The sequence below is a fragment of the Callospermophilus lateralis genome, chromosome 13 (genome assembly GCF_048772815.1).
Source record: "Callospermophilus lateralis isolate mCalLat2 chromosome 13, mCalLat2.hap1, whole genome shotgun sequence".
Lineage (NCBI taxonomy): Eukaryota > Metazoa > Chordata > Mammalia > Rodentia > Sciuridae > Callospermophilus > Callospermophilus lateralis.
In genome coordinates, this window is record NC_135317.1 from 79,977,008 (window position 1) to 79,989,791 (window position 12,784).

General features: G+C 39.2%; 1 protein-coding gene across 2 annotated transcripts in view; it reads right to left on the minus strand.

Moving 5' to 3' along the window:
- Ipo9 (importin 9) overlaps nt 1-11,773 on the minus strand; it is a 44,606-nt gene extending 32,833 nt beyond the window's left edge. For both annotated transcript variants that reach the window (XM_076872807.1, XM_076872806.1), the window contains exons 1-3: nt 11,563-11,773; nt 1,159-1,220; nt 873-959 (exon numbers count right to left, since the gene is read on the minus strand). In XM_076872807.1, coding sequence (XP_076728922.1) covers nt 873-959; nt 1,159-1,220; nt 11,563-11,725 — 312 coding nt within the window. In that variant the 5' untranslated portion in view covers nt 11,726-11,773. The remainder of the gene's footprint in view (nt 1-872; nt 960-1,158; nt 1,221-11,562) is intronic.
- Between the last annotated feature and the right edge of the window lie 1,011 nt (nt 11,774-12,784).

Below are 12,784 nucleotides of genomic sequence, written 5' to 3' on the forward strand. Positions count from 1 at the left end.
AAACTCCAACTTGTAAACTTGACAAATAATTATTTGCAAACTTGACAAATAATTCATTCAGAGAGTTCACCTGTGATTTCTAAACTTATGGTGTCCATTAGAGTAGCCATTAGCTACATGTGGCCATTTCAATTAAAATTAAATAAAATTAAAAATTCAGTTTTTCACTTCAAGTAGGAAGTATTTAATTTTGTTTTATTTATTTATTTATGATCCTGGGGATTGAACCCAGGGGTGCTCTATCACTGAGCTACATCCCCATCCCTTTTTTTTTTCTTTCGACACAGGGTCTCACTAAGTTGCCCAGCCTGGAATCATACTTGTGATTCTCCTGCCTCAGCCTCTCAAGTTGCTGGGATTACAGGTCTGTGCCATCACACCTGTCAGCCATATTTGAAGTGCTCAGTAGCTAAGTAGCTCTTATGTTGGACATCACAGACAGAAAAACATTTCTATAACTGCAGAAGATTCCAGCAGCCTTTGTGTCTCTACAATTTGTATCTCAATACTTTTGGGGGCACAGAATATTTGCAGAGCACTACACAAAGCAGAAACATTATTTTATTTTCAAGCTCTTTGAAATTGGCATTATAATTCTAATTTTAGAGATTTAGTAAATTGAGGCTTAGTAGTTAAGTATGTTTCCAATTATCTCACAGATTGTAAAGGGCAAAACTGGCATTTGAACATAGGCCAGCCTGATACCTGAGTTCTCTTATCTACAGCATTGTGCTCCTCCCCCCCATGCCAGCCACCAATCTCCTTTTCTACGTAAGTCTTTTGATCACTCCATGTTGTCAACGAATGTTGACAATCTCTTATGATGGCTACTCAAATATCTGTCTACAGACTACTCAAGTAACTGTTCTTACCCTTTCTGTAGTTTCAGGAGGCCTAAACTTTTCTGATTGGGCACACCAGTGAGTTTCCACGTATTGTTTCAAGATGACTGATGCTAGCTGTGAAGAGAATAAGCCAAGAAGTGCATTAAGAAAAAGACTTTTCATACATATCATATACATGACTTTATACATTTGGATCATATCTAAATCTAAATCATAGATTATTTAAATTGGCCTTATTCTTTCTCTTTCCCATAAGAAAGTTTCATTACCAAGTAAAGGATGTTACTTGTAAATCATTTCAGTCTGGACTCACCTGACGGATTGCCAGTGCTCCCTGGGGATCTACAGTCAGCTCTGCCAAGTGAACACCAAATTCTGAAAGAGAAAACTTTAGTTTGAGTCTAAGAACATCCAAGAAAGCCACAGCAATTTACCAAGCTCTAATAGTGATACCAATAAGAAAGATTTCAGAAAGAAACTTGATCCATTGCTTCTGAAAGTGCTGATAATTGCTAAGACTGATTGCTTCAAATAAGAGAAACAAGTTGGCCTGTAGGTCATGGTTTGTTACAATTTAAAGTTCTAGTACCTTTTCATTTATTCCAATTATTGCACAGTAAAATCTAGCTATTCCCCCTGCCCTGCCCCAGGGCACAAGGGACTGAACCCAGGAGCACTTTACTACTGAGCTACATCTCCATTCCTTTTAAATTTGATACAGGGTCTCACTATGATGTTGAGGCTGGTCTCAAACTTGTTCTCCTCCTGCTTCAGTCTCCTCAGTCGTTGGGGTTACAGGCATGTACCACTATGACTGACTCTTCTAGTTATCTTCCTTTTAAAAACCATAACATTTTTCTCTTGTCAAGGAACGTAGTAGCTAATTGAAAACTGTAATTTTCTAACCCCACCAACTTAAAAGGTGAGCTTTCAGGAGTTGTCCAGATATATTCTTTTTATAATTTAAAAAAGTTTTTTAGCTGTAATCAGATGCAATACCTTTATTTATTTATTTTTATGTAGTGCTGAGGACTGAACCCAGGGCCTTGCATGTGCTAGGTGAGTACTCTACTGCTGAGCCACAACATCAGCCTATGTCCAGATATATTCTACCAATACATTATCAAGTCCAAGAAAATCTGGCATCAAGAGCTTAGTCCTAAAAATACAAGTGCTGCAAATGAAGTTTCTAATAAGTATGTAAACAATAATCTTGAATTGCGTATTCAGAGGCTCTAAACAACTTTTACTCCAAACCAAAATATAGATCTAATTTACACTGCAAAAGGAGTAAACTATCAAATATTTATTTATGAAAAGAGGAAGAAGAATGTAATATAAAGAGCACATCATAATTTCCACATCTCACAATCTCAGACTGCACTATCCAATATAGTTTCCATCAGTCATAAAGGTTAAGTACTTGAAATGGTGGCTGGTGAGAACTGAGATGGCTGTAAATGTAAAAATACACACGAGATTCCAAACTCAGCATAAAAATAAAAGCAAAATACCTTAATAATTTTTATATTGATTATATACTGAAATAATACTTTGCATACACCAGGTTAAATGAACATAGTATTAAGAATTGTTTATCTGTTTCTTTTTATCTATTTTAATATAGTTACTAGGAAATTTAAAATTTCACATTTGCCTTATATTTCTATTGGATGGCACTGGGCTAGATTGGATACATTAATCTACGGCTGCCATCAAATGGGAAAAAGGAGTCTGCTGTTACCTCTAATTTGGAGGAAGATATAGATTAGTGTAGTTAAGAGTATAAGTTCTGGATTTTGGCAAGTTTAGGTTCAAATCCTGAAGCTACCGTGTTTGTCCTCAGTTTGCTTATCCACAAATTAAGAATAATGGTATCTAGCTGGGTACAGTGGTGCACACTGTAATTCTAGTAACATGGGAGGCTGAGGCAAGAGGATTATAAGTTTAAAGCCAGCCTCAGCAACTTAGCAAAAGTCTATCTCAAAATAAAAATAAAAGGCTAGGGGTATAGCTTAGTGGTAGAATGCCTCTGGGTCCAATCCTGGTACCAAAAAAAAAAAAAAAAAAAAAAAGTTTCTTTCTCTCTATATATACATATATCAAGCAATTCTGTGAGAATTGAATGAGACCATGCATGTAAAATATTTAGCACAATACCTAACACATAATAAAAACTTGAAGAAAAAGTTATCTTGCTATTATTTTTATTGCCCACAACTAGTACATTGTTTGACTTTCCAATGTGTAACTAAAGTTACTTTTCATGTAAAGTTCTATAGCTGGATTTTACTGGAATAGTCATCCAAAGGGCATTTATTCCAAAGAAAAGCTTAACATCAAAAAAGAGTTAGCCGGTGTGGTGGCATATGCCTGGGATCCCAGCAGCTTGGGAGGCTGAGGCAGGAGGATCCTGAATTTAAAGCCACCCCTTCAGCAATGGTGAAGTAGACCCTGTCAGAGAGACCCTATCTCTAAATAAAATACAAAAAATAGTGCTGGGGATGTGGTTCAGTGGTTGAGTGCCCCTGAATTCAATTCCTGGTACCAAAAAGAGTTATTAGCCAGCCCTAGTGGCCACAGGTCTGTAATCTCAGTGATTTGGGAAGCTGAGGCAGAAGGACTGCCAAGTTTGAGACCAGCCTCAGCAATTAAGTGAGGCCCTAAGCAACTCAGCAAGACCCTGTCTCTAAATAAAAATAAAAAGAGCTGGGGATATGGCTCAGTGGTAAAGCATCCTGGGATCAATCCTTAGTATAAAACAAAAACAACAACAAAAAAGAAAATTATTAGACACAATGTTTCATGTTCAAAATCTTATCAAGGAGTCAGGTTAAATCTACTCAGTTGGGCTAGGAATGTTGCTCAGTTGGTAGAGTGCCTGCCTCACATGCACAAGACCCTGGGTTCAATCCCAAACACTGCCAAAAACAAACAAACAAACAAACAAACAAACAAAAAAATCCACCACCAAAAAAAAAAAAAAAAAAAAAAAAAAACCAAACCAAAAAAAAAAAAAAACCACTACTCAGTTATTTATGCCCATATTTTTAAAAGTGTTTTATTTTGAAATAATTTTAGATTCACAAAAAGCTAAAAAGTAACACACACCAGTTCATGGATAGTTCATTAATATTCTCCACCAATAAGCCCCTTATCTACCTGTGGATCAATGATTAAAAAATAGGAAACTAATACGGGTACAATACTATTAACTAAACTAGACTTTATACAAACTTCAAATTCCAGGATCCCACATTGTGTTTGGTAGTTAAGGTCTCCTAAATTTCCTCAAAGAGTGCAACACTTCCCCATTTTCTTCTTTGTTCCTTATAACCCAGACACTTTCAATTAGTTACTTTGTAGAAAGTTGTCTCAATTTGGGATTAACTGAAGTTTCCTCATATTTAGATTAAGGTTATACATTTCTGGCAAGAATATCAGAAAGTAATGCTACTCTCAGTATTTCATATCAGGGAGTACATAATGTTATTACTAGTACTGTTCACTTTCATTACTTGGCAAGGTTGGGTCTGTCACATGAAGACCAGGCAAACTTTACACATAGATTCTGTCATTGCTTGGGCTCCCTTTGTCAGCAACCAGAGAACTTCAAGTCTAATCGCTCTTTGCAGAAGAAAAACTTTGCATAAATATAGTTTTTCCATGTAAGAAATTCAGAAATACTTAATCTTTTCTAATACATAAGTCTATTTTAGTGCTATCAGAGGAAGGCAGAGTTTGGTGATGATTACAGAGTTGGGATTTCTTTAATACATCATAAATTAATCATGTCTGGTACCTATCAAAGACCACAAACACGACAAATTTCACTAACCATCTTGTTTCACACATCTCTTGAGACTGTGAAGGATGTGAGAATAAGAGAACATCAAAAGATTAAGACCCACATGGGGGCCAGAAGCCTAAGTCAACTACAAGTCTGTACCTATAAGTAATTTAAGATGACTTTTCTCCAAAAGTTTATTTTCTTTATATAAGAAAGAAGCTTGAAAGTTCAAATAACATGAATGTCTGCTTAAAAGCCTGACTGGGAAAAAAAAAATCTTTGAAGAATATCATCACTGATAATTATGACAAATTTTAAGATAAAATGAACAGAGTAAACCAGGCGCAGTAGTGCATGCCTATAATCCTAGCAATTCAGGAAACCAAGACAGGAGGATTAAAAATTCAAGGCCAACTTCAGCAATTTACCAAGACGCTGTTTTGAAATTGAAAAGAAAAAGGGCTAGGACATAGTTCAGTGGCAAAAGTGACCCTGGGTTCAATCCCTTGCGTGTGTTCAATCATACACATACACACATACACACATGCACACAGAGAAAACAGATTATCTATATTTTCTTCTCTACAGGTTTCCAGAGTTTCAAAAATGGTAATCCCAAAATTCAAAGAAAAAGAATTCATTTGTATTAAGCTATAGGGGGACTTAAGAGGGGAAACAAATTATTTAATGTGATTTATTCTGCCTAGACCACATATCCATAGAAATACAGGGACAGCTGGGCATGGTAGCACATGCTTGTAATCCTAGTGGCTTGGGAGGCTGAGACAGGAGGATCAAGAGTTCAAACTTAGCCTCAGCAACTTAGCAAGGCCCAAGGCAACTCCCAAGACCCTGTCTTTAAGTAAAACATAAAAAAGGGCTGGGGATGTGGCCCAGTGGTAAAGTGCCCCTGGGTTCAATCCCTGGTACCTGCCCCAACCCCCTCAAAAAAGAAAGAAAATAAATACAGGGACATCAGTTACCACAGAAGAGTGGCACACTCACAAAATTTTAATTTATATAAAGCTAATGAAGAACTGTTTCCAAGGAGTGATAGTGGTGTTATTCTGTTTGTGAATTCTGTTATCAGAGTATTTCAAAGAAGGAAAACACAAGAAAAATATCCTGAAGCTCTATACCATGTTTTAAATCTGATCCACAGAGTTATTCCTATTTTTTATCTGTTAAGTCATAAAAAATAAAAAATAAAAAAAGATTTTCACTTAAAAAGAGACTCTACAATATTTTTTAAATAAATACAACTAAGTATATCTGAAAAAAAGTACTATTGTGTATGTGTGTTTATTTATGTGTTGAGAGATTTCTAGTTTTATTGATTAGTGTCTTTAACATAACTTCTTTTTTAAGTTATAGGTAGATACAATATCTTTATTTTTATATGGTGCTGCGCTTTAGGTATTCTAGGTGATGTGCTACCTCTGAGCCACAACCCCAGCTTCTTAACATAACTTCTTTAGGGGAAAAAAAAAAAAAAAAGAACTCTGAGATGATTAAGGCAGGGAAAATACAAGAGACACAGATATACACAGCTGTTTAATTTTTCTTGGAGTGGGGCATTAGAAAGGATCAATTAAGATTGAACTAAGATCCAAACCATAAAGTTAAACCAAAGGGGACATTCACAAGAGGGCTATATGAAATTAGCTTTCTAAAGCTATTTTTTTTTTTTTCTAGGAAATTTAATTTCTCTAGTTCCTGTTTCCTAGCTGGAAAAGACCTATTTGGTTATTCAGGATTTCTACCCTAACTTTAGGTTCTCAATTATCATTTTATTTCAAACCAAAAGGGTATCTATCCTCTGACTTCCTCTCTAAGAAATCCTTTGCCCTCTTTCATTTTCTAGTCTCATTCTCTACACTGGATTTATTTTCCAGTCTTTCACTCTTCTCTCTTGTTATCCTTGCTCCTTTTTCTCTCCTTTTACCCCACCTGGCAAAACATTATCTGTCTAAACCTTGGCTGAAAAGGGAAAAATCCAGGGAGGATAAAGATCAATTAAGAAACACACTGGTCTTAAGAGTCTATTAGAGTCAAAGACTTAGCAGTGCCTTGACAGTCAACTATTAGGATGAATGTCAACAGAGATTTTTTGGAGGACTGAGTTGCATATAGTATTCTGGAGAAGCCCCCTATTTCTCATGGAGGTTGGTAAACTCCACAAAACCACAGTTGAAAGGAAAATGAAAAACTCCACCACTGGCCTTTATCCGAGCGTGGCCGCCTTCCGCTCGGCTCAGTGCCCGCCACATGCCCAGGAGTGCGTCTGGATCCTTGAGGGGCGCCCTTCGCAGGTGGACAGTGCTTACGCTATACTGCAAGAGAGCCAGAAAAGTGCCCATGAGAACCAGAAAGCAAACTTCCAGCCAGTGGGATCATCTCTCTAGGCGTCTAAGATGGGGAAATCAACACAGATATCTGGGCAGCATCTGAATGCCAGGAAGTTAGGGAGTGACAAATCCTGCCCTCCCTGTCTTCAGATCAAAATAATGGTGGTGGAAGGAAAGAAAAAATGTATTCTCTCTGACATATCTGGTGGGGACAAGACAAAAGCCTGGGCTTGGGGTACAGCTCAGTGGTAGAGTGTTTGCCTAATTGAACCCATGAGATCCTGGGTTCAATTCCTAGCATTAAGGAAAAAAAAAAGAGAGAGAGAGAGAGAGAGAGATGGAAAAAAAAAAAAAAAGAAAAGACCAAGTCAAGGTCAAATGATGGGGGAGAAATGTCTTCATTTCTAATAGTCAAAAAATTGAAATAACTAATAGAAAAAAATTTCCTATAGTCTAAATCTATATTAGAAAGTCTGTGCTATGCTGATATAGGGAATTAAAGGTTATAAATGAAAGCAATTCATCCAAAAATTAGGTGATGCTCTTAGAGGAAAGTAAAAGAACTTCATTCTGAGATATAAAAAATACAGCATAAATATGCCAAAAATTAAGAAATTATCTTTTCACAAGTCATCATCTTACCATAAACTGGACCCTCTTCCACAAAAAGGTTAATGAAGCTAAATTGAGAATATTAAGATTTTATGGTTAGGAGACTTTTGGTAGTTTATAATTTCTCCAGACTGTTTATAAAATGTTTCATATGACCCTATTAATACATGGAACTCAAAGAACATGCTAACAAATAAAAAAATTTCTTATTTTTACCCTATTTAGGCAGAACTAAATTTCTAAACTCTGCTGATCCAACTCAAAATCCCAATCCTAAGAAAAATGCAAAAGTAACAATTATTTGCTGAAAATCATATAGCATAGAAACTTCCAAACTTTCAAGTACTATTCTTTTCAATCCTTGATGGGAGTACTGTCTGAACAAGGTGTAAATGGCACCACATTCTCTAATTAACCCTGTTAAATAGAATTTAACTATTCAGAGAGGTTTGCTGGGTTTCCCTGGATCCAAGTGACTAGAAAAAAATGGCAATCTCATGGGTTCAAGAAAATCATCCCAGGACACCAGGCTGATGATGAAGCAAACTATGTTTGTTTGTTTTTGGTACCAGGGATTGAACCCAGGGGCATTCTATCACTAAACTACATCCCCAGCCAGTCCTTTTTATTTTTTACTTTGAGACAGCCAAGGCTGACCTTGACAGTAAAGCAAACTATCATGATCATTTTCAGATACACACACTAAATAAGTCAGGGTTTTAGCAACTCCATTTTCTAAGAAAACTGCTTCTTAAAATTCTATCTTTGGTGCAATCTAGCCAAAGCATGTCAAATTCTCTAGTCAATACTTTTCTTCTTCTTTCCTCTCTCTCTTCCTCCCTCTCCTGTCCCTCTCTTTCTTTCTTTTTTGGTACTGGGGATTGAACCCAGGGGCACTCTACCACTGAATCACATATCCCCACCCCTTTTTATTTTGAGACAAGGTCTCACTAAATTGCACAGACAGCCTCGAACTTATGATATTCCTGCTTGAGTCTCCGAAGTAACTGGGATTATAGGCATATAAGTCACTGCTTGTCTCTTCTTCTCTTTTTAAAATTTTTGTGGTACTGGAGATTGAACCCACAGCCTTGTCCATGCTAGGCAAGCACTCTACCATTTAGCTACTTCTTCAGCTCTCTTCTTGTTTGAGAAAGGTCTCACCTTGGCTGGCCTTGAACTTTTAATTCTTTTGCCTCAGTCTCTCAAGTAGCTGGAATAACAGGCATGGGGGACTGCACCTGATTTTTGTCTGTCCTTTTAAGATAGAGTTGACAAATGACCTGTGCTCTTTCCCAAATTAAAGATTCTTCCACTTAAATCTTGAAGACTAGGGGGCATCAGCTGGCAATCAAGGAAGGTGACACTTCTTTTTGGCAAAAGGAATTAGACTAGTTGACCCTAACAACTTGGTGGAACTAATATCCTAGGTGAGGCAACAATGAATGGCTCACAAAGACATATGGTTATTTGAGAGGAATGAGGGACTATATCTGGTGGTCACCTGACCCTGCACTCTATGGAAACCAAAAAGGATAAAAAGATCACAAGTACACAATAATATTAGACACCAACTCCCAGATTTCTCATTAACTTCAAGTTGTAAAGAAGAGTGTTTTCTAAAGCCAGAGGGAAGGTTTGTTACTAAGACACAACAAAATTGTGAAGCAATCTTGAGTAGAAAATCATCTATTCATTCAACTGCAAGAAAGCCTCCTCACCTTGGCTTGCAGGGCATTCTAATAGCAGGGGCGACTCCTCCCAGTTTCACCAGGCCATGTAGTTTGCTAAATCCTGGCTGGGAAGTCAGGTTCTACATTTTCATGTAAGGAAGATGGTGGAGAAGAAGCTATTAGACCATGTTCAGAAAACATCTGAGGGAATTAGAATATAAGATGGGAGAGACTGTGGAGCCAATAGCAAAGATAACTTGTTAAGGTTATAAAAAGAGAGTATAGTGTATTTAAGGGATGAACCACCATGTCCATCTAAAAATATGTACAGAAGGGGGTAAAACTATAGTTTTTTTGATAAATACAAGGAACCAGACAATTGTAAAGACACAACCTTTAAAGGCCTAAGGCAGTATACTCAACTCCCCCCATCCCCCAGACTTGATCCAGCCCTTGTAACCACAACCTAAACCCTAGTCATATGCCTTATTACTAGACCACCAATATCAGGATAATTTCCATACCTCTCTCACAGCATGCACAACAGCACAACACCAGTAAGTTTTGGGGGAGGGAGGAGGAGCTGAGAGGGAGAGTCCATCTATTTCCCACCAGTGGCCTGGATCAAATCTCTGTACTTTTGAAATTTAATTTTTGATTTCAAGACCCAAAAAGGCAAAGAAAGTGGGAGACCAGAACTTCAAAAAGATCTCAGGAAATTTACAATTGACTCTGGCTATGGCTGTAGAGGCCACGGCTACTGAGGCCACGGCTGTAGAGGCCACAGCTTTTGGCTACAGCTGTATAAGAAATCAGAGCCAAAGAGGAGTTACTGGCAGTTTAAAACAAGCTAAGGTCTACCTTTTATGGAAAAGTGTCAGACATGCCTTTGGAGCACCAAGACCACTGGGTATCATTCAAAGAAGATTTAGTTGGGATCAATTTGTATCAAACCACCAACTTTATTCAAGTGGAAAATTAATTTGATGAGGTTTCTGTTTTTTCACTCTTCCTTCTTCATATCCAAGAAAGGCAGAGACATTAATGTGAATAAAGGAATTTTACATAGGAGGCAATAAAATCCCCCCTCAGATTATTTTATACATGGCTTTCCAACAGCTTTCTCCTAGCCAGTGGTTCCTCCTTTTGTAGAGTCTGATATTTTACAGAACAATAACAACTACAAATGAACTTTCAGAATGGCTCTTAATCCCAAATCTCAATGTTTTCAATAGCCCTTTCATATTACAAGTAAACATAAAACTAAATTTAAGGGAGATTTTTCTTTTCAGGAAAAAGAAGTCTAGTGGGAGAGTTAACTCGAGGTTTTGAATGCAATCAATCAGACCATGGACAATTTCTCTTTACAGATGCCTAAATTTAAGGAGTGGAGGAAATATTCTCTTGAGCTGGGAAATTCTGAGGACTTGTATTTACAGCGAAGCTATGGCCAAATATATTTCTTACATAAAGACCAAGAAGATTTCCCCTTCTGTTGTAGATTAAACTCTTCGTTGTACAGTGGCTATGCTGGGCCTGATAAAAAGTCCATCAGAAGGAAACTTAACAAAAAAAATCTCTCAACTCAATAGTTTATTTTCTCCTCCATCACTTTAACACACATAATAGGAAGATGGGGACAATGATCAAAACAAAGGAAGATCGGTTCCTCCACACAGAAATCGTACTTAATAACTGCAAATAACTCCGAAAATACACGGGGAGTGTGGTCAGAAAGGTGCAGCAGCTGCATGTGCTTATAACTTATAAATTATGAGACAACATGACATGTACAAACAACCAGCCAGGTTTAAAGTCAGTGGCAGAAACTTGTTTGATGACATCCACTAGATTTGATAGCCACTGCCCTCTCGCCATTTCTAACAGCTCCCCCTACTCTAATCACAACACAATCAAGCTGGTGAGAACAGCTAAAGATCCTGGTCCTGCAAGCAAAAATGATCTCCCAGACGGCGCGGCACCAACACCACAAAGTCGATCTCCATCTCTGTCCTCGGCAGATCCCAGGCTCCATCTCTTTTCAAGTCTCCACCCTCCTTTCCCGGAGGAGGCTCCACCTCTCCGGCCCCGCTCTTTTCAGACGCGCCTCCGGTCTCTGGGACTTTCACAGCCACCAGCGACATCAACCTCTCGCGCTTCCTACTCCACTCCCCGGCGCCCAACTCTCCACTGGCACAGCTCCGTGTGTGCCTTGCCGGTCCCGAGCTGCAGTCAGCGGACTGTGAGGCCCGCACAGGTCCCAACCATCCTCGTGACGGTCCCACCTCACTCACCCTCCGTCACCTCCAGCACCTTAATCTGTTCTTCGGCAGCAGCCCGCACCTCCTGCACTGGGGACAGGATCCCAGTGAGAGTATCCACCAACGCCTCCTTTAATCCTTGTGCTACTGGACCTGGCAACCCGGAGGCCGCACCAGCTGCAGCTGCCGCCGCCATCTTTTCTCCCCTCAGTCCCCCAGCCCGGACCCGCCACTGAATGACGGCTCCCGCGCACGGCCAATCCACGAAGCCGCGCCTGCGCCCCAGATTCCGCGGGAGCGGGCGGGAGGCGGGGAATGGATCTAAACCTCCAGAGACAGCGCCTCCTGCCGCTTAAACGAAAACTGCACCTTTGTCAGCAAGGATCGCTTCGGATTTATGTCTAAAGGGAATCCCAGAGAGATTAAGGGGCTTTTCTAAAGCCGCACAGTAGGTGAGCCATCTCATTTAGAATAAAGGCTCTGGTGTATGCCTTTAGACTCAAGGGTCGTTCACATATTAGACTCTGTGTTAGGAGAGGGGAGGTGGGGTGGAAATGGATGACGAGGGCTGAGTGTGGTGATGCATGTTGGTAATCCCAGAGAATGGGGAGGCTGAGGCAGGAGGATTGAAGTTCAAGACCAGCCTCAACAATTTAACAAGACCTCTGTCAAAATAAAAAGGGCTGGGTATGTAGCTCAATGGTGAAACGCCCCTGGTTCCAACCCCAGTACCCACCCCACCAAAATGAAAAAGGAAAAGGATTTTTTTGAGGGCTTTAAAGAGAGGAGACTGAGTCAGAAAGACCACCCATTTTAAATCAACTTCTTTCTCCTCCACCCACCCCACCACAGATAGAAAAAAACAATTGGCTAAATTTAATTTCTTCATCCATTAGCCTTAGGAACCACAGATAGGGTGCTGGGAGAAACTGAAGGGAAGTGGGCAGTGGGCCTGGGCCTGGGCGTGGGTAGGGTTACCTTCCAGCCTAGATGAACCCAACCTCAAAATGGGAAGGTGATGGAAGGGGATAGTACCAACATGTAAAAGGGTATTTTCTCCAGATTGACACTTTATGTGAGAATTTGATAGCTGAGAATATATGCCACCTCCCTCAAGTGAAATTATGGCTGGACATCTCAAGAAGTGGGAACAGAAGTTATTTAATATACGAAATGGCCCAGGGTATATAGTACTCAACAATGTAGGTGGAGGGAATTAGAGAGAGGAGTTGAAAACACAGGAGCCTGGGCTGGG